Source organism: Siniperca chuatsi, linkage group LG3 (assembly GCF_020085105.1).
Source record: "Siniperca chuatsi isolate FFG_IHB_CAS linkage group LG3, ASM2008510v1, whole genome shotgun sequence".
Lineage (NCBI taxonomy): Eukaryota > Metazoa > Chordata > Actinopteri > Centrarchiformes > Sinipercidae > Siniperca > Siniperca chuatsi.
The window spans coordinates 27,679,055-27,701,108 of NC_058044.1; the positions used below are offsets into that span (position 1 = coordinate 27,679,055).

At 41.6% G+C, this 22,054-nt stretch overlaps 3 protein-coding genes across 17 annotated transcripts in view; all 3 read right to left on the reverse strand.

Annotated features, from left to right (window-relative positions):
* Positions 1-98: 98 nt before the first annotated feature.
* timm10 (translocase of inner mitochondrial membrane 10 homolog (yeast)) lies at positions 99-4,325 on the reverse strand. The gene is made up of 2 exons (XM_044189671.1): positions 4,076-4,325; positions 99-1,454 (listed from the first exon to the last, which is right to left on the reverse strand). Exons 1-2 carry the CDS (start codon positions 4,144-4,146, stop codon positions 1,259-1,261), a joined length of 267 nt encoding a protein of 88 aa, XP_044045606.1. The 5' UTR covers positions 4,147-4,325; the 3' UTR covers positions 99-1,258.
* Positions 4,326-4,453: 128 nt separating this feature from the next.
* On the reverse strand, positions 4,454-14,666 carry LOC122872861. 3 transcript variants are annotated; one of them, XM_044188885.1, is made up of 7 exons: positions 14,475-14,666; positions 13,495-13,610; positions 12,367-13,373; positions 11,680-11,772; positions 9,695-10,190; positions 6,989-8,857; positions 4,454-5,303 (listed from the first exon to the last, which is right to left on the reverse strand). In XM_044188885.1, exons 2-7 carry the CDS (start codon positions 13,595-13,597, stop codon positions 4,942-4,944), a joined length of 3,930 nt encoding a protein of 1,309 aa, XP_044044820.1. In that variant the 5' UTR covers positions 13,598-13,610; positions 14,475-14,666; the 3' UTR covers positions 4,454-4,941. The 3 variants fall into 3 exon arrangements, with proteins under 3 accessions (XP_044044820.1, XP_044044818.1, XP_044044819.1); XM_044188883.1 differs by having other exon boundaries at positions 6,989-8,878; XM_044188884.1 differs by lacking the exon at positions 14,475-14,666 and adding an exon at positions 13,692-14,129 and having other exon boundaries at positions 6,989-8,878.
* A 97-nt stretch (positions 14,667-14,763) lies between these two features.
* The window catches only part of ctnnd1 (catenin (cadherin-associated protein), delta 1), a 31,448-nt gene continuing 24,157 nt past the window's right edge, over positions 14,764-22,054 (reverse strand). For 12 of the 13 annotated variants that reach the window (XM_044188893.1, XM_044188886.1, XM_044188896.1 and 9 more), the window contains 9 exons: positions 21,746-21,811; positions 21,371-21,498; positions 20,359-20,509; positions 20,003-20,198; positions 19,644-19,837; positions 18,580-18,627; positions 18,231-18,313; positions 17,326-17,380; positions 14,764-16,864 (listed from right to left, as the gene is read on the reverse strand). In XM_044188893.1, coding sequence (XP_044044828.1) covers positions 16,806-16,864; positions 17,326-17,380; positions 18,231-18,313; positions 18,580-18,627; positions 19,644-19,837; positions 20,003-20,198; positions 20,359-20,509; positions 21,371-21,498; positions 21,746-21,811 — 980 coding nt within the window. In that variant the 3' untranslated portion in view covers positions 14,764-16,805. The remainder of the gene's footprint in view (positions 16,865-17,325; positions 17,381-18,230; positions 18,314-18,579; positions 18,628-19,643; positions 19,838-20,002; positions 20,199-20,358; positions 20,510-21,370; positions 21,499-21,745; positions 21,812-22,054) is intronic. The other variant, XM_044188894.1, reaches the window with a different exon arrangement.

A 22,054-nucleotide genomic window follows, 5' to 3' on the forward strand; every position in this document is an offset into this window, starting at 1 on the left:
CAAACCAACCCGCCTCACTGTTTGTCTTAAAAAGGTACAGACATATTTAGGAAACCCCGCCTCCGCTCTGCTAGCAGTGCGACATTAAAACAAACGTGTGTGGGACAGAGGAGAAGACTTTAATATCCTTTTGGCAACACTGGTGACATTAAGATGAAGGATGACATTGTTTTATTAGATTCATTTATAACAACAAAACACTGTGCAGCTTCTCCAATATGCAGATACGAAGCTGAGACACTGACACAGTGGTTAGCACGGGCGGGAAAAAAAATAAAATAAAAATGTTTCACAGTCAAAAACATGGTCCACTGACACACAGCACAACACAGTCTACACAAGCATGACAAATGAGCAAAGTTCAGTCCATCTTCAACACACGTCCATGCAGCCAGAACGGCCTGGCTGGCCGTCTGATTCCGAGCCAACACAGCACCCACAGAGAGGAAACTATGCATAGTGTCTGTATAATCCAGAATTAATTCAGTGCACGCCCTGATCCATGTATTTGATTCACTGTATTTCAAGGTTTCCTACAGAACTGACACTACTTTGTCTGCATAACAGACAACTTGTAACTGAACAATGTATTTCTACCTGAATATCATGTTAAGATATCACCTTAAGAGGGCCCGTGGTTACTTTCACCCCCTTTTTAAAAAAGGAAAACAAATCACCTGTGTGAAGGGTGATTTGGGAACAAAGACTAAATGCAAATCATTCTTAGTGTTTGTTTTGACCTGCCCCAAACACCAGCTGCTACCACAAAGCTTTAAACAAAGTATTTGAGTTTCTGCAGTAGAAGCAGCACCTTTCTTGCACTCCAAGCAGCTAAAACAATCACAAAGTATGACTTAGAAATAATATTACATGTCCCCGGCCTTTCTCCTTTCCAGTCAATTTTCAAGTGACTTCTTGAGGAGCGGGCCAAGATGAATGGAAAACTAATCCGACACGTCCAGAAAGGCGGGTGGACCGCTGTGAGCGGCCTCGAGACGTCCTCGTGCTGTCGTTCCACCAAGTCCTCCGGTGATTCCTCCGGCCCTGTCCCATGTCTCGTCCTCTGCTGCAGTAGAGGTCGTAGTCTCAGTGGGCCCTCAACAGCAATCATTTTACATTTTTTTTCATTTCCCCAACAAAACCCACCCACTCATTAAAAACACAAGTTTCTCATCTTAGAGAAACCAGATATGCCAACCCCACCCCATAACCTTGCAATCCCCCACAATGCTCCACTTTGTTCCCTTCATCAGCGTCTCTATCCGCTGCCCACAGCCGCCTTCCTCATCACTTCCTCGTCCTGGACCGAGAGCTCTGTCAGCTTGCGTCCCAGCCTCTCGTGAAGGTCCATGTACTTGGCCACGCAGCGGTCCAGGCACACCGACTCGCCCTTCGTCAGCTCTGCCTCCTTGTAATGCGGCGGTACACACTTCCTGTGGCAGGCGTTGGTCATTCTGGGAGGAAAGGAAGCCAGGTAACAGTCAGACATTACGTGTAAAGATCAATGTTATTCCATGTGTTAACACTTTTACTGGACTATTTCATTATGCCTGAGCGCCTTAAAAGGTGCGGTATGCGATTCTGGAGAAACCAAAACACAGCAAGTAATGTAACTAATGTTAGCTAGGTTGTGCGTTAGCAAACTGTCGCTACAGTTGCTGCTGCGAAGCACAGCAGCTCCAGACAGCGATACTCACAACTCTCCTGCTACTATAGCTAACATCACAACAGCAGCATATCTTGTTAAATGACTTGCCCACGGACATTCAGCTTACTTTCTAGTTTGCCGTTACCTGACACACAAATCGTGGCTGGAATGTTGTTTGTTTCCCATTCACAGAGCCAGGGCTGTGTACAAACACCAGAGTTTTATTTAAGCGCACGCACTGAACGGACAGCTAGCGGACCGTGAGGAGATATTCGCTGAATTTGATAAAAAGACGTATTGGATTAGAATCGCATACTCCATCTTTAATATGTCGTCCCACCAATACTCACATATAGTCATTGTCACTTGGAAAAAAACTGTACAGCTCCTTCTGCTGGACCCACTCAACTTTTAAGGGTTGAGGGCAACCATGCTTGACCAACTAAATAGTTTTGACTGTTAAAGCCCGTACGTGTAGAGTTTCTATGTGATTAGAACATCTTCAAAATTATTCTGATGACATTAGAAGGGCAACAATTATTTTCATTATCAACTGATCTGACAATTATTTTATGTGTTTAACGATTAATCGTTAGGTCAAAAGAAACAAAAAAATAGGAAAACCAGTAAAAATTGGTTTATGTGTTGAACCCAGTCTCTCAGTGTCCCCGCCTGAGATTCAAGTCACATGATGGGGCTTTAAGTTTGATTGACATTCATTTACTTTATTCATTTATTTGACAGGGACAATACTCATTGAGATAAGCAGAAATGAAGAATGAATTATCAAATATATGCCTGAAATTAACAATGAATGCTTATAAACTGCCTGAGACCGTATCATAAATATAGTTTAGAAGCACCAGTAATATTGTCACATTATTGGTAGAGCTACTGAGTCAAAGACAATGTGCCATTTGACTTTGTCAATAGACCTTTTTCAAAGTAGACATTTTGACATGTCATGGCAGGAGAAACCCAGGTGTTACTAAGACAATTAATCTATATCAGCCAGTTCCAGGGCTCTGGTGTTGTGCATGCTAGCTCACTGACAGAAATTGAACACAGCCATCATTAACGTTATTAATACCTGTGCTCATCTTATTACAAGTCAAAATGTGACTCGATAAAAGCCAATAGACATGACCTCAACACAAGTTGCTCTGTGGCTGTTGTGCAGTCCCTCTTTCACATCCACGATTGTCCACATTCTTCACTGGAGTTCCCCTGAACTCACTTCTCAATCCTGTCATCTAATCTTCGTCTCCAGCTCATCCTGAATGCTGTAGCCACCTCAACTTGAAACTCGCCAAGTTCTACCACGTCAGCCCTTCACCTGTACTCTCTCCACTCAGTACGAACCTTAAAACTTTCTCTTAAGCTGTTACTTCGACATGATTGTTCCGTTATCGCAGCAGTGTTGTCACTCCAGTTACAGGAGGTCTCCAAGTTACAGCAACTTACATTTAAGGCATTTAAAAAAGGTCTTTTTAAATGTAATTAGGGTCAGTATCAAAGTTATACCCAATGTATTCATAATATTTGATAATGTGGATCATTGAATTGTTAGATACAAGTGCATACAGTACGTGATCATTTTTATTTACTGCAGCCATAAGAAGCTGTTATTAGTAGCTAATTTTGAACAGATTCAATTAATATCTAATTTTCTGCGTGGTAAAGTCGGTAGAGTAATGGAAGAACAAAGATGTGTTCAAGTGTTAGCACAAATATATATTTTTATATTCTCCCAATTCTTCTTTGGAAAATTGGTTAAAAAAAACAATATTGTGCATCCCTAATATCATTAGAAATCAAAATCATTTCAAGATTTCACTTTGGACTTAGCTCGTTTGGTTATGATCAGTCTGTTTTTGATTATTTTAAATAATCATCTATTAAATGTCACAAATGTGATGATTGCCTATCCCTATCTAAATGTACCTGATAATTGAAGCCCTTAAGACAATTTGCACTGTGCTTTCGTACTGAAACGCCTAAATTAGAAGATGTCAATGCTACATTTAGCTGTAGTTAACTAAGCCAAATCTATTTAAGTGTTACTGTAATTTTATATATTCTGACTTTTTTAGCACCCACAAACACATTTAACATGACTAGCTAACTCTACGCTGTTTGTTACTGGTGGCTTGTACAGTCCTGTAGCTTTATGTACAGTCGCAGTATGTGTCGGCCCGACTGAGCATCCATGAAATACTGTCACATGAAGCTACAGTACTTTTAGTAACCAGCTGTAGCTAGCATAAAGGAGGGACACTATAGCTACGTCTTCACTAAGCGTAGCTAACCTTTAGATTACCCTTTGTCCCCGCATAATGAGAATGAAGGTTATGAGACAGTTCACTGACAGAGATGCAGCATAAATTAGAGATAGCTAGCTTAATGGCTAGCTTGTTTTGGCTTTACCGGTTGTACATGTCAGCCATCATTTCCACCTCCAGCTCCGCTGCAAGCTGCTGTGCCTTCATGGGATCCATGTCTGCGTTTCACTGCTGCTCACACCTGGCTTTAACCACAAACACGCCGTCCTGGTGACTCTCTCCAGCGGATAGCCAACAAGAAACCCACCCGCTGCTGCTGCTTCTTCTTCTTCTTTAACCTTCAAATCCTCAAGACAACACGTGTGTACCGGCTCCGCTCACACTTCCGCTGTCAATAAAGTTGGCTTCAAACGGAAGGCAGAGACAGTGCGCCCTCTCCTGGCCTTTCTGTGTATTTCCACAGATGAATTCAAATTTAGTGCCGTGTTGTCAGGGGGGGAAAAAAAACACCTGTGACATGCACGAAAAAAAATGTTTTTTTAATAAACCACAATTATGTAATTTACATAAAATACAATGCGCTTTACAAATACAGGCTCAAAATAAATTTATTTTCTACAATGGTTACTTAAGAGAGACAAAACACCACTTAAGTGCTGTTACCATAATCAGTCTGACAACTCAAATTTTACTGAAAATGAAAAATTAATAAAATTACTGACAAATATAAATGGTAAATGTGAACAACAGTAAGAACTTTTCCCCTATTTGTACCAATGCGTTAGCATATTATTAATGGAAATTAAACATCCATTTGAACCGTGTAAATGGAATGAAAACAGAAAAGGAAGGACATAAAAATCTATTATACATAGCTTCACAGCAAAATGGACTTCATCTGGCATCTCTGTGAACATACATAAAACCAGAACAGAGAGAACATTAGGCTTGGCACACCAAAGTGCTGACGCAGTCACGCAGCATAGTAAAAACTATGCACACGTACAAAGGTTACTCTGCCTCATCTCCAGTCACATCAATCTCGTTCACATCTTCCTCCTCTTCTTCCTCTGGATTTATGTCCATGTCAAGTCCATTCTCACATTCGCTGATCTGAGGCACTTTGTCTGGGGAGTAAAGCAGAACGTCCACTTCCACTTCCTCCTCTCCTCCTTCTTGATCACAACCTGAGCTTGTGCTGAACCCAACAGTGTCCGACAGAGGGGGACCAGTTCCCTCAGGGGTCTGGGGGTTCAAGTTGTGGTCCAAAGGCATTTTGTCGTTTTGAGGGAGGTGGGTGTCACAACACAGCCGACTGCTATGAACCACGTACCCCCCAGTATTTGACACTCCTGCATCACAGGCTTTTCGTGCTAAAAAATAAATAAATAAGGAAGTAAAAAGGATTATCCAGAATAATTGGGGCATTGTTTTTGGAAATGTACATTGCTTTTGAGTTTTCAAAAGGCCATTTTAAAAACATTTTTCAATTGTATTGAAGTGGCAGATATATGAAAGCCTCAGCAAATAAAACAAAATATGTCTGCAAGGCAATGGTGGAAAGAAACATTACATTTACTGAAGTACTGCACTTGCTGTACAGTTTTGAGATACTTGTACTTTACTTGGAATTCCTATTTTATGCTAGTTTATACTTCTACTCCACTAAAATTCAGAGGAAAATATAGTGCCACTACATTTATTTAACAACTGGAGTTACAAGTTACTTTTCAGATTAAGAAAAAAAAAAAACATGTGGTAAGGTTTTAAAATAGGATGCATTCATTAAACCAGTGATTTTCAACCTTTTTGGCTCATCAACCCCTCCGAAGAGCGGTGTGTGGTTGGGGCTCCTTGTCATGTTTCAGATGTCTGAGTTGTTAGCAGTTCCACCAAAGGGACATTTCCTCCTAATGTCATAAAACTGTTTATCAGTCACATTTTACTGCACAAACACTAATTTACTGCTGATACTTTAAAAGGGACAGTTCCCCCCCAAAATCAAAGATACATATTTTTCCTCTTGCCTGTAGTGCTGTTTATCCATCTAGATTGTTTTGGTGCGAGTTGCCGAGTTTTGGAGATATCGGCTGCAGAGATGTCTGCAGTTTTTGACTAGCTTGTGGTGCTCAAAGCGGCAAAAAAATACATTTGAAAAACTCAATAGCAATGTATGCAGAAATCATGATGCGGTTACCCAAGATAATCCACAGATTTGTTGTGAGCAGTTTCATGTAGGTTCTACCGATAGTTCCTACATGAAACTGCTCAAAACAAGAACAATATTTTTGGCGCTTTGAGCACCACAAGCCGAGTGGCATATAGTTCCATTATATTCAAAAAAGGCAGACATCTCTGCAGCCGATATCTCCAAAACTCGGCAACTCACACCAAAACAATCTAGATGGATAAACAGCACTACAGGCAAGAGGAAAAATATGTATCTTTGATTTTGGGGGGGAACTGTCCCTTTTAAAGTATCAGCAGTAAATTAGTGTTTGTGCAGTAAAATGTGACTGATAAATAGTTTTATGTACATTTTGCTGATAATACTTTTGTACTTACACACTGTGGGTATGTCTGATCTTGTTGTGGGTGCTTCAGGAATGCAGTATTTGGAATGGAGTATTTTTACATCGTTGTATTGATACTTATGTAAATAAAGGATCTGAGCACTCCTTCCACCACCGCCGCAAGGCTTGATACCACTAAGGGTAATTCAGAAAAACAAATTGGGTCTAATCAAGTCTGTAAATGGGGTCTCTTTATCTTAAGATCTATCTTAAAACTAGCCCAACATTATTCAAATAACAATTCAAGCATCTTGTAGTTATTGCTGTCTGTCAGTCATTCTCGATACTACCACCAGATGGCGCCAAAGTACACATTTCTATATTTTACACATACTGTAGTGGTTTTAAGAAAATAGGTGATTTTTCAGCCTAACCAATAAGTCAAATGAAAAAACTTCAATGGTTCAATAGCTGGAGTTTAGCTTTTCCAATATTTCTGATATCTAATTTTTACTCACTGTACACTATGGGAACAAACATTTTACCTTCATCAGGATTCTTCAATGGCTGCTCCCTCTCAGCTGCTAACTTGGCCACCTCTTCTCCCAAGACGTCAAAGGAAAACAGCGGATGGTCCTCGTCACCAAACAAACTGGTCTCCTTACTAGTAGAGCTGTTTGAGTCATCTAGCTGTGATTTGTTGAAAATTTCATTGTGATTTTTATCAACCGTGACATTGAAGATGACGTGAGACTCTTCAATCCCGTCCCTGTTCTGAGACTGAGTAACGTCTATGTCCATTTCTGTCTCCTTAGTTAATTCTTCTTCGACATCTCTTGCAGTTTCATTTTTTTCCTTGTCCTGGCTTTCTTTTGACTTCCTTGTTCTTGAGTGTTGGTGTTTGATAAGCTTTTGAAACTCCTTTAGGATGACCACCCGTGGCCGTTTGGGTGTCCCAAGTTTCCTCCCTGCTGGGATTGTCTCATTGTTATTGTCTGGCTCGGCCTCGCCCGTGCTCTCAGCACTTGTGGTCTTCTTTGGTGGAATTACTTCCACTTCACTTCTATTCCTCCTCTGTTTTTTACACCGTCTCTTTGATTTTTCACACTCCTCCTTTGGCAAATTGTTGTCAATTTGGTGCTCACTTTCCACATTGTGGCTCTTCTTTTCCGTGATGGCAGGAGAGCTCTCTGGAGGATTATTTTCAAGCTTTACTTTCGGTGGCCTTCCACGTTTCCGCCTGGGGAGTGAGACCTCTTGTTTATACACAATCTTAGCTGTACGGGCCACGGGTTTTAAAACTGAAGAATTTTCTAGGCTTGTGTCACTTGGTGTCTCTCGCGTTTTTTTCAAAAAGCCCCTGGTCCTGATCCGAGTCTGGTCAGAACTGAGATCCCCAGGCCCTCTGGTCTTCTCTCTCAGACTTTCTGTGATGGCTGACGATTCACTTGGTTTCCTTACAAATTTGTACGGCATGGTTAAAGAACTGGTGGCCATTTCTCTTTCCTTCGCCAGCACATTGTTGCTTGACAAACTGACTGAGCAAACGCTCAGGTTGATTTGACCATCACTGACTTTCACATCTTTCCATGCGAAAAGAGAACCGGCAGCATCTTGTGGATGACTTGTGCGCTTTATCTTCCTCCTTTTAGGCGCTGCAGCATCACCTTGTTTACAGTTTGAACTTTCCTTCACCTTCATGGGGTGAGAGTTCAGTTCTGCCGCATTTTGATGACCAGCGGATATCGTTCCTCTCTCTTCCACAGTACAAGATTCTACCCAGCTTGCCCCATTTTGTGGATTGAGCTCCAGATGTTTCTGCCGTTGCCTCGACCAACAGCTGCAGTTTGCATCCTGTGGTAAAGATGCACGTTTATTTTCTCTGTGCGTGATGGCACTGAGAGGAAATTGTAGTGACGCGGGGACTTCTGTGAGCCAGGGCCGCCCATGTAGAGATGGCAGAATTTTATCGCTATGGTTCGCTGAGTTGCTGAGGATAGGCTGATGTTTTGCTGCTGAGGTAGATGGCTCTAATGGAGAGAGTAATCGAGGCAGCCGCAAATCATCCATGCAGGGTAAAGAGAAAGAAAGCGAGGCCTGTGCCTCATTTCCATTCGTCAGGGGTAAAAACTCTAGGATGCTCTGATCGTCTTGTGAGGACGTTTCCTGGCACGCTGGGTAATGTAGTTTCTGCCCACTAGAGTAGCAAGCTGTAGGTATGTCTGATCTTGCTGTGGGTGCTTCAGGATATGGACAATTTTGACTTTTGGACAGCGGCATGCCCTGGTGGCTCGTTCCATCTGTTTGCCCCACGGATGTGACAGCTGAGTGACACTGAGGAGAGCACTGCCGCTGGCTTAGCACAGCATCCGGCTGTACAGATGAAAGGCTTGAGCAGCTGGGCTGGTTCGGAGCTGTAAAACAACAATGGATACCTGTAGAACAGGTGGGAAGACTGCCATCAATCCATCTTGACTTAACAAAGCTGAGGTGGTTGGTGTTAGGGTGGGGGTTTTAGATAGTGGAGGACTGACAAGAGGAGAGGCAGCAGTGTGGGAATTTAGGGAAAGGTCTGTGTTCTTTGTTTGCTTTAGCACACTGGACAATACAAGATTCAGATTTATTTTAAACAGCACTGCTCTCTCTCTCTCTCATGTATGTATATATATATATATATATATATATATATATATATATATATATATATATATATATACATATATATACACACACACACAAATGATGAAATTTGAGTTGAGACAGTTAATTGAATTATCAATTTTTAAAGCTAAAATACCAAACATTTCCTTGTTCCAGCTTCTCAATTGTGAGGATTGTCTGCCTCGCTCTATTGATGTGACAGTAAATATTCGGGTTTTGGACTGTTCAGACAAAATAAGCAATTTGATGATATCGGCTTGGACCCATTATGGGCATTTTTCAAAACGCTGTAAAGTGCTGGAATATAAACAAGAGGACGGCCGATTTTGTATAGTCCCATTATAATATTTTATAGGTGTACTGGTGTAACCAAATTCTAAATAAGACACAGACAAAGGACAATACAGATAAAGGATAAAGCTGTAGAGAACCTGAGATCCACTTCCATGATTCGACACCCACCACATGTACAAAGTTATATTAGCCGGTAAACATAAAATGAGAAAACATGCGATTGCTCCCTCTTTGGATTAAAAATGGCTAAAAAAATAAATAAAAAAAATCATAAGAAAACAAATGCATCTAGATACCTGTATCTGTTGATGAGTGACCAATTTGTGTCCCAAAATCCTGGTAATACGCACACTCTGCTGCACTTACTGCAGCATGCATCTGATTCTGCGGCCCGTCTTTCTCTGTAACCAGGACCTGGCAAGTAGCTGGGGCTCCGTCATGGCTCGGTTGAAGGTGATGAGACTTCTTGCAGTCCCTCTCCAAGTTTGGCAGGATGTTCAGGCCCATCATGATGTCCTCCAACAGCTTCTCTATCTGCTCATCAGACTCCTCTACAGGGCCTGGGGGCTGGGGGAGTGGGACTGACTCGAGGCCATCGTTTTGGTTTGGGGTGAAGCAGTCACTAGAGAGAAGCTGGGAGTCAGAGGTGGTGATGGGGTGAGGTGCTGGTTCAGGGGAGTTGGTGGTAGCAGGCTGAAGAATCGGCTCATGAATTGGGCCTGGCTGGACAGAAGAGGGAGGAGGCTCACCATTTGTAAGGTCGACCTGTGGCCTTTTGTGGTTGGAGACATCCTTGAGAAAGACGAATAAGAGGTCACATATCAAAGTAAACTTGATAAAAGATAAAATTCAACTCATATCAGACCCATTAAATACACGCTGACTCATTTTTTTTAATAACCCTCTATTTCTGTTGTCATTTTATTTATTAAGTAATGGCATACTTTTAACAATTATCAGCATGGCTGTGGTGCTGCAGCTCTCAGGTGGAGTCTGGGAGCAGGGGCATTTCGTTCTGACCTTGCTCAAATTGAAAGGGGTGAGGTCAGAAAGTGACTTATTTCTGCATAACTTGTGATTCCGCCAGATGCGCCACAGCGCGTTTCAGAAGCGGCTCTCCGCTCTGCTCCGCGCCTAGTCTTTTCAAGCTGCACAGAGCATATCGAGCTGGACAGGAAGTCAGACACAGGAACGGCATAGAGCATCCAGTCAATTTTCAAGATAAAACACCCCGTGCAGACTCCTGATCGTATATCACATCTCAACATTACGTTATAACCGGTGGCACCAGGCCAGAAGTCCTATGGTAGAAGCACAAAAATCAAGGAAAAATGACCAAATCAACAAAATCTGAGCAAGTCAACAAAATCGGGCAGGCAAAACACTCCGCTGCTGAAACGCTCCCGGTGGGGTATGAAGCCGTGCGGAAGACGGAACAAAAGCGTGTCGCAGAGGAGACTCCATAGAGCCGCTCCCGGTGGAATCAAGCCATCAAAATAACATCCAGTGGTTCTGCATCACCGTGTGTGTTTCACAATAAATTTGACTATGGCATTATTCTTTCTCTTAACACTTCCCTTCTGCAATCGCTTTCCTTTCCCATGCAAAAAGACAGTTACATGTAAAGACATTTCTTATATTTCCTAGTATTTGTTTGTATTGCAAATGATATGCTTTTAGACTTACCAGCAAAGTTTATTATTAAAAAGCAGTGGCTTCTATTAAAGTACATTTGTTTAAACACACTTGTTATCTTGTTTAGTGTGCATTTCATAAATAAAGAGAGGCCCGGCAGTCAGAGACAACTAACAGAGGTCCAAAGAGACCACATTAATTGTACCCAAACTGCAGGTGCATCGGTCCCTGCCAAAATTATTAAGGCAGACAAATACAGTACTGCTAATTGGCTCAGCTTTGTAGCTGTGTTTGCAAAGGTAATTTAGTTACATAGTGTCATGAAAGAAAAAGTTCTTTATCTACCCCTTATATACACACACAATGCATGTATAAGAGCTACTGTCCCTTTAAATAATAAGTGATGTCTTGCTGGTGTATCATTTCTAAGTAAATACTGTGAAATAATAATAATAATAATAATAATAATAATAATAATAATAATGCGTCACCAAGACAGATGATTGAGTATTTTTTGTACTTGGCAGACTAAGTGATTTGAACTGTAATATAATCATATATAATCTACACTTTAAAACACCCAATCAAATCCAAGTCAACTGGATGACAAGTGTGTCTACATAAATTCGTCATCATACTTATCTACCTGTTTCCGGGAGGTAAGAACTGACGTCTCATCTGTGTCTTTCACGCTCACAACCTCCCACACTTCTCCTTTAGTCCTCCTCCTCAGCTTCACCTGCACAAAGGGAAGAAAATGCACCAATGAACACAAAGGATAAAAACAGTTGTGGGCTCCCAGTTGTTTTGACAGTCTGAAGACGTCATCAACACATCATAGCCGAGACGTGACAATTCTGTCATGAAACTAAATCCTCAAATTTTCCATTTACTTTCTTTTCTTTGTTTGTGAAATGCACAAGTGACAGAGCCATTTTTACAGTCGTGAATCAAAGGGAAATGGAGACGTGACTCAAAATTTTAGGGAACAGCGGTTGAGTGATTGTGATAACCTAAAGAATTTGCTTGACAGAAAATGAATCATAGACCACAGTAGGTAGTTGCAACCCAACACTATGATCTCTAATTGTTCAACAGCGTCACGTTCTACAGAAAAACTGAATCGAATTCCCAGAAAGTGTAATTTTGCAATTTGGCCTGATAAACTTTACTGTCCACCACAAGGCAGTGGAAGTTAGCCTTTGATGTGGTTTACAATCAATTTGTAATCTCACCTAATATAGCTTTTGGGTTTATGTACACACCCAACTATGATTCACTGTAACTATCATTCCAAGTTATTTTCTACATGAAAAAATGAATTACTACTTACTTTGATAGAAATTTGTGTGGTCTCCACCATGCGCTGCATCTGTTTCATCTTAGCCAGGCTCTTCATCCCTACATTTGCATGTGCATGCCTCTTCTCTGTAGAGTTTCCCTTTTCCTCTCCTAGCACCTCATCTCTGTTGGCGTGGCTTGGCTGCTCTCTATTTTCTCTATTGTCAGCCATTTTTCCACCCTCCAATCCTGTCCCTTCCTTAGCCAACACCTGTATGCTGTCCCCAAACTCAAACTCTTCCCGAGGTGTCGGGGAGTTTGAGTTATCATTAAGAGAAATGGGGAAGGTCATCACGTTGCTGGACAAAGCTGAAGTTGACTTGGGATCTGTTACACTGTCAGAGGATCCGTCCAATGTAGACTCTCCATCGCTTGGTGCTCCACTGGGCATGCTGGGAACGGGTGGGAAAGAAGTGGAGCAAACATTTTTCTCAAGTGTGATATTTTGGGGTTGTGATGACATAAAAAAATCCAAACTTGGAGCTACAGAGGATCCAGGTTCTGGGGTTGGAGGTTTAGTTTGGCCGGAGTGAGTAAAAGAACGGCACACTGTCTTTTCACCAGCTTTAACAGTCTGTGTGCCTGTGGATACGCAACTTCTCTTTTCAATCGGAGAATCTGTATCTCTCCTTCCAGGCATCTCGGCCAGAACTTGTGCATCCTGCATTTTCCTGCTTTCATTCCTCTCTCTGCAACTCCCAAAACTCTTTTCCTGGAGTTCTCCCTCCTTCATCCCCCCATCTTTCTGTCCCTCAAGAAGGTCTGTGATCCCAAACTGGCGGGCTGCAGACAGCACGTCATTCTGCTCTACGCTTCCAATTACCTCCAGCTCCCCAGAGTACAGAAGACGAACGAGCTTCAGCAGGGTCTGGGCCTTCACAGCCTGGAGATGGAGCTGGCGCTTCTGGCCCGATGGAGGAGACGGGGAGGCTGACAGCTTCTGAGACAGGTAGGGACTGAGAGCTGCGAGGATGCAACTGTGGGTTGGGACTGAAATACCTTTACAAATAGTAGGAGATAGTAAAAAGTTGGTTCATTTTCTTGTTTCCCTTCAATTTCAGACTTTAAGTATGCTACACCACAGTTTCATTTCAACATTGCAATCGGCTACACAGCTCACCCTCAGTTTGCAACAGGGTGTCACAGAATTGGGCGTTGTTTTGTTGTCTCTGCAGCTCTCTAAGAAGCTGTATCTCATAACCTGGCCACCAGTACCTCTGCATGTCCACATGGGCACTGCAAGACATAAGAGGTGGGGATAACAGGTAAAGGAATATGGTTACATTTATTGTGAAAGACACACAAAAGTACACTTACCACTGTTGGTACCAGTTGTAGACAAAACCTACATGTTCACTGTTGCCTATAACTGAAGTTTTGTCCCCGCTTTGGTTTTACTATTTGCTACTGATCATCTCATTTTAATGTTTTAATCCTCACTCTACGAGTTTGTAACATCAACACAGCCTAGCATTAACGTCGCACCGCGGGCCGTGTATCAGCCTTTATTTCGGGCTCTGAGCAGGCGGCCGCCTGTCACCTGGCACGAGCACGTGGAGGAGCCAAACTGCGCTTGCTCAATGTCAAGGTTGGTAACACAAATAAATAAATGTCAAGGTTCGTAACAAATTAATAAATAAATGTCAAGGTTGGTAAACTTCAGGTAACGTTACTCTAGGTACGTTGGAGTGTAGCGTTGTATTTTCCCGCTTCCATTTATTCTACTTTATGTTAACCGGCTTCTTTTAGCCAGGGCGTACAATTTGACTAAATATTTCATTAATGATTTGAGGGTCAAACTGTTAAAATAAGTTAACATTTTCTTGCCATTGTTGCTAAATGCTAGCTAGCATTACATTATTAGCAGACAAATGGGGGGGGGGATGATTCAACAAATTAAGTAAATATGCATGTCCACCTCATTCGCAAACACTAGTTAAGTAATGTAACGTTAGCCCATTAGAATGAAGGTGAACTGTCAAACCGCGGTGCAGCTCTACGTGATTAGCGTTAGTTAGTCGAGGTCATTAGCTAACTCTAAAGTAAAGTTCACACACCGCAGCTAAAATGCGGTAGCATTAGCTTGAAAATTACACTTACCAGTATCTTTCTGTTGCTGGAGCAAGAGGTATTTTACACAATTAAACTGTATTTCAACCAATGACACTAGTCTTAAACTCCGAAATTGAAGTCACAGAATCATTAAATGTTTAACACCTTTCCCCCACGACTGTTGCATCTGAAATGGTGAGTCGCAAACTGACAGCGACACCTACTGGCTGCTCGGTCATGACAAGCAAATGTTGTTCTTTGTAAAAGCACAGGCTGCTGCTCACTGATTCACTATAAAATAGTGTGATCAACGATAGGCAAAAGAAAACAAACACTCTGAGAAATAATTTTCTTTTTTATTAAAAACAGTATTGCTAGTTACATAATTCATTCAGAAATGAGAATGTGCAACTTTAAGAGCCAAGGCAGAGATTAAGGTGTAGTCCAGAATCAGATTTTACCATTAGTGTTCCAGTATCTGATGAATGTGTTGGAGGATTTTGTTTAGCTAACTTGTTTTGCATTTAATTAGACTGAATGTTTTAAATCAAAACATAAAAATTGATTGCATATGCGTTCACCCAGAGCACCCAAAACAATTAAACCCAAATCAATATAAAAAAGAAATACATAAAACCATTCAATTTAACAAATATTCTCTTGTATATATATATATAGTTTAAATGTGCTTCTTTTCTCCACTTTATCTAATAGCAAATTCTGGTCTATGCCTCCATACACAAAGATTTTCTAACACAAACCCTTGCTCTCCTCTAGTCTTCTCTTTTAGTCAGTCCACTCTTGAAGGCAACTTGTTATTTCTGTCATGTTTCAATTGGTATGGAAGACAAACAAAGGAAAAGGGGGAATAAAGAAAAACACATTAGTGCTTCTTTTAATCATCCACTCAGTAAGTATCTACATCTCACTTGGCACTAAGAATATGCATTCTTCTACAGAACAAGCGCTGTATTTAAGAAATGCGGGCAAAAACATTCAATACTGTGTCTTCTCCCATGTACTGTTCTGTAGTGTTAAAGCCAGGTACAGTAGGTTATGGGTTTGTGAAGCAGTAAATTATACAGAACTCAAGAGTTTTATACCTTATAAAAAACAATCCCAATAACAAGAATCACCTTTTACATACATACAAGTTCACATATTCCATTATGTTACAGAATAGAAAACTGCTGAGTTCCATATACAGTATTCCCAACTAGTAACCTGCTGAGAAAAAGACACCTTGATTGGTCACCCATGTCATGTTGGACAAACCCATCAGACCTATCCTGAATGAGCGAGGCACTCCAGTTAGCCCACAAAGATGCTGTTAGAGACAGTCTTGTATGTACACATTCATAAGATTACAGACCTGAACCGGAGCTTACATTTAACAGAAACATAATGTTAGAAACAGGACAGACTATACTGTCTATACCAACGAGATGGAGAATCATTTGTCTGCTCTATTTCTGTCTGTAGGTATATCCATACTAGGACCTCCACCCTTTTATAATCTATGAATCACAATCAAATACAGAAAATGCAGCATCCCCATGTATCTGAGCGATGGACTGTCAACGATACAAACTGCGCACAAAACAAAGCAGATGACAGATTTCAGTGTAGCTGCTGTAAAAAGTCTGTGTGTGAAGTTCTTGCATTCAGTACTGGCAGTTGCAGCAGTAGCAGTGTCATTTGGCACATGTACATTACTGTGGTACAGAGCAAAGCAAGAAGAGGAACAAGCACTACCAAAACAGAAGCAGAAGCTTTACACATATTTGATTAGATCACTAAACATTGGTTTTCAGTGGTAGGAAATATCTTTTTTGTAGTGTTTAACTATCAGAAAAAAAGAAAAAAAAATAACACATTCCCTCGATTTCTTTGAAACAGAGTGTAATAGCCATTTATGTAAAATTTCACCAAAAAGTGTCCTATTCTGATCCCAACAGATCTGATCTTTCTAATTAGCTTAATTAGTCTAAGTCGACGCTCCAGCTTCCAAGAAATAGAACAGTTCTCAGATGACCAGTCTCTGCTTTTCATCGAAGAGAGAGTTAGTGTTGTCTAGGCAAGTCGTAGTGTTGTTGCGTGGAGACACATGGGATGCACGTGGCCATGGGATCTGATCAAGTGGTTAGTGTTTCAGGGACTCGCAGAACACAAAGTGGTCATAGTGTCTCGTCCGGTTTGTCCACAGGGAGCGTTGATCCACGTCACTTTTTTCCATGTGGTTTCATTAGTTTGTCAGCTGCAATGGAGGAATGTATCAAAGAGAGAGAGCGAGAGAAGAGAAGCTGCAAAAGAGTGAAGAGGGACAGAAGAGTTGAGTGTTTAGTCCCATCGGTAGTGTAGTGGTCCCCCATTGTCAGTTCAGCAAGGGCAGTAGGTGGGAGGAGGCTGTCGTCTTGTGATGCACACAATCAGTTTTTCTGCAAGAGAAAAGGCAAAAGTGTGGGAACTGATCATGTGGAGCAGCTAATGTGAGGCATTCATGCCTAGGCAGGAAGAATCGCACATGTAAAATTCAGATTCACAGCAGAGGCTTTAAAAAACAAAAAAGGTACAAAATACACTACACAATAGTGGTTGCTGGCAACAAAGTCATCGCAAGTTAGACAAAAATTACACAAAATGTGCAGAGAGAGAGAAAAAAAAAAAATCACATCTCAGGAGAACAAAAATCACTGACACTTTTCACCAGCAGGGAGAGCAAAAACAGTCCAAATACAGTACAATGGAAGCTCATTGGCAACACTGGTCACTGTCAAATACAAAGTCAGTTCTTAATACACAACTAAGATATTAGGCCATGCAGTGAGTTGAGAGGAGCAGCCGGTGGGACACACATACCATGCGCCGACATGCAGTGTGACAATGGGTGTAGCCTAACCATCGTAAGAATCCATGAGAGGCAAAGAGGTCTGCCTCTCCCCATACATCCCTCCCTGAGAGAGAGAAAGACAAAAAGAAAGAGTAGGAGTGTGTGGTACATAAAGAGAAGGAGAGAGACCAAAGGAGACAGAGAGACAAGACACAGCATGGAGGGGGTAAATAAAGAAACAAGAGGGTTGAAAATCCAAAGGAGAAGGTGAAGAGACACAAAACATGGAAAAGATAGGAGGAAAAAAGAAACAGCGAGAGAGAGAAAAATGTGGAGGGAAATAAGGGCATCAGATGACAAAAGAAAGAAGGGTTGCAAAAGGTTAGTTTAATGTTAGGTCATGTTTCAGGGGGAAAAGAACACCGGTGAGAAATTATGTGCAAGACACAGATCAACCACAGTGCTTTAAACAGGACATGCATCGACATGCTGTCTATGGGTGTGTGTGAGAGCATGTCCGTTCACACGGTAACATTTTTAGCTGAAAGTGAAGATATTGGTCTGTGTATCAAGGTGTGTGTGTGTGTTGCACATGATTAACCAGTTTTATTTTTCCAAGCAATTCCATCTTTTTAGCTAGTTGATGATGTGCAATCAATATCCAATCCAAAAAAACATTATTCAGCAGATAAGACAACAGAGATAACATCCATCCAAGGACTGCAGTGTTTTAAAAAACACTCCTGAAAATGACGATCTTGTCTGTACTATTAGTCTCACACATTTTTAATTTTCTAGAAATCATCTGTTGTAAGCTCTTGGAAGTTATACTGAGGTAAGTAAAGGGATGTAGGAAGTACGTAGTAGAGTTTATGTAAGGAGTAAGGGAGTTAAGTAATTCTCATTAAGATGCAGTCATGCAGGGTTAAGGGTGTGTGTGTGTGTGTGTGCGCGCGCATGTGGCCAGTGTTTACCTGTACTGCATCTTTGTCAGCAGGTTCGAGTGTGTTATCCAGAGTGTTCCTTCTCCCTCTCTGGTCCAGTGTGGAGTAAGCATCTGAAGAGGAGAAACGTCTATTAAACCAGAGGTTTGTGTTTCTAATGCAAGGATCTCACAAATCTCACAAAAACTACTCATTGATAAGATTCATCTGTTACACATGCCAATATCACAGCCTAGTGTAATACTGGCCAGTTACGGTTAGGTATTTAGTTGTGATAAGGTAAGGGACTAGGGAAAGCATTATGTCATTATGAGCAAAACAAACATGTGTATATGTGTGTGTGTGTGTGTGCGTGTGTATTTTCTGTTGTCACACTTGCCTGGTCCCAAGTCATTCATTGGAATCATTTCCCGGTCCCCTTTGCCCCCTGTGTATTAAAGACATGAAAACAATAAGCATCAATATGTAATGTTAAATGTTTTTGTTCCCTCACAGAGCCAGTGTCAACAGCCATCTCCTGCCAAACACAGAATAGTGTGTAGGTGTGTGAGTGTTTTAAGAGTCAGACATGAGCCAGATAGTATTTGTAAATATATAGTTTACGTTACTTTGGTGTGTGATGGGTGGGGTTTGGACACTTTCAAAATCAGCGCCAAGGAGCTTAAAAGATCTTTTGAACATAAACTTAACATAAGCGCGGTGACTGACAACTCTAGTTGGGATTATCTAAAATGCCCCACTGTGGTAAACCCTTAAACAGCTTGCACGCCAAGCAGGTTTGAGACAAACATAAGAATTAACTGCAACTCCTATTTAATTCTCTGATGTCTGCCAGCAGCTTATTGTCATATTATATGAACAACTTATCAACTGCAGCACATTCTTTGAAACAGTGCCACATTGAAGTCTGTAGAATTTAAAGCAGAGCTCCGTGGAACTGAATTGAAATACAAGACTTGTGTTGCTCAAAAACCCTGGAGTTAGAGCTTTTCAGTGCCCTACATAAAAAGCTGTAGCAAGTGCACTCTCCATATTTTAAATAAATCAGTATTTAGATCAATCAGAATTGGATCTCTGTGGAAAGTAAAATGATAAGCCAGACATCGATGAATTTGTGCTGGAATTAAAGAAACGTACCACGCATTTAAAATTTAAAACATACACATCTGATCCCTAGCGGCTTTTTGCGGTAGTTCGAATGCTGCATTACAAACACGAAAGCCATGTCATTTTTGTGTGTCTTGCAGTTAAATGTCATGACATTTTGGTTCACATCAACAAAATAACATACTAAAAATGCTAATAATGCTTCTGTACAAACAATATTTTAATTGGACAGGAGATTTAAAAGACAGGAGACACTGAAGACTTGCTTTAAACTCAGATAATTGGCCTTGCAGCAGTACACTTTACACGCATGCGTTTCCCCTTTTCCTTCCTGACCTCTGTCTATGAGTGGCAGAGTGCTGTCCTCATATCCTCCGTTGGCCCTGGTGTTGTTGCTGGGAGGGTTTAGGTTGACCATGAAGTCTGTCTTCTTCCAGCCGTCCTTCTCCAAAGTGCGCCGCAGCTCCTTGTAGCCCCACACTGTCTGCAGCACCAGGCCGGCCCCACGCACCTCCCGCTCAGAACGATTACTGGTGATCCCGGTGGACAGAAGAGGCAGACAGAGGGAATTAAAAAGAAGAACTTATAAAAAGGGACGCATAATGAAGGCAAGTCATTCAAAGATGCAGTTTCAACAGGCTACCAACTTGTAGACATGAACAGAAAATGATCACAAAAAAAATTTCAGCCCTTACCCATCCTTGTTAATGAGCACCAGTCTCTCGATTCCCTGTGAGGCCCTGAGGGTCTTGGCTGCTTCCAGGCTGGAGCCCAGCACCTCATGGAGCGTGCTCAATACCGACACCACCGTCTCTTCTGACAGCGCTCGCACCGGCTGACTTTGACCGCCGCCAGGCAGGTTGGCCACCAGGTGAGGCACTGCGTGTTTACCTGAAAACACACTTAAATACTGACGCGATCCTCTTGATACAATAAATCCTTCTGGTGCTACATAGTTATAAAAAAAATAAATAAATTAAAAAAAACTGTATTTTTAAATACTGTTGGACAGTGTGACTAGCTCAGTCACACAGAGTGCTCCAAGTCTCACCTAGTAGATCTCTGTTGCGTGCGTCAATAGCCAGGTTGCGGAGGGCTCCAGACATGGCGCGGACCACGCGGTCGTTGCCGTGGGCCAGCAGCTCAGTTATCATAGGTAGACCCTTTTCCTGCCGCAGCAAGGCACGGATGTATCGCCCATACTAAACAGACCAGAGACACATTTTTTTTTTTTCATTAAATCAGGGGTCTAAGTACTCTACCTTTTGATAGTTTGATAGTTCAGTTTTGCTGTCATTTTGTGACACAGCCCAATCCAACTTGCTTGACAACGCATGCCAAAAGGTGTTCCTCTGAGTAGACACACCACTGTTTATCTTCCAATGTGCCCTCTACCACTGAGGGTACGAACAAACCTTTGCATGGTCACTTTCCAAGTGGTTCTCTTTTGCAAGGGGAGCCAATTATGTGTATCATCTGAATCTACTCTCAAATATATATCCACAAAAAAAGAATTATTAAACTGTATTTATATCGCAGGTAGGAAAAGTATGACTTTAGGAGTCTTTCCCAAGGACACTCCATTCACTAATTACACGTCAGCAGTAGTCTTAACCTCTTAGCCACAGTACTTAGAAAGTGTCATTCAAGACTGGACATGCCTCCTTTAACAATTACCCAGGGATGACAGTAATGTTTTCCTCTGGGGTGATGTGCGGATTTTCAAGGTCAGTATCATCATCATCAATCATGGTCATGGGCAAGATCCAAGAAAAGGCAAAATATGGAAAGTCACATGACCATTATCTGCATATGCACTTTGGAAAGGGGTGTGTACTAATGCCTTAGTCCATTCCCAAAACTGCCTTAGATTTGAATGACTAATATCTTACATGCTCTGGTCCTGTAGCATGCTGTAAGAGTTGTGCATAGGTCTATATTCATGTCTATTCAGATTCCTACAATCTGGGACAATGTTTCCCCAACTAGTGTGTTTACTCAGCACAGTAAAGTGTGTTGGGGCTGTGAAATGGAATAGATTAATAACAGATAGCGGTTCTTACAGTCCAGCGTCCGGCACACAGGTTCTGAACGGCTCCAGCCGAGGCTTCCAGCACGGTGGGGTTCTTAGACTCCTTTAGCAGAGAGGTGTAGATGCGGACCACCTCCGGCTGGAACAACAGCTCATAACCTACAGGAAAGAAGGTGAGAGTGGGGAAGAGGGCAGGAGGAGGAGGGGAAGTGTGGAGAAGCAAGTAAGGATAGCAGGAATGATTGAGGGGGAATATGCAGAAGAGGGGGTAGGGAAGAGGGACAAAAAGAGGTTGAAGATGGTTTGAAAAGGACACCTAAAGGTTATGAACAAATACACATTTTTCCTCAGTTTTTCTTTAATGTATGATACATACAGTTAAAGTGTCAACCGAGTCAATAGTTACCTTTAGCAGGTGTGGTCCTCTTTGGAATGTCTATTGTGTCTGCAGCTGCATCATCATCTTTCCTACCTGGAATCAAACATCAACATTACAGCCTTAGAAACACACAGAATCTAAATATGATTTATTTAAGATAATTAATTCCACTGTTAGTGCATTTGTTCTAGTTTGGTTAGACATATGTTATGACCAAAAACTGAGATGCATGTTGGGTATTTCACTACTCTTTCACAGTGAGAAGGCGTGCATGTTAGTACTAAGACAGTTACACCGACCTGTTAGCTCAGCTACTCTATAGCTAATATTGCGACC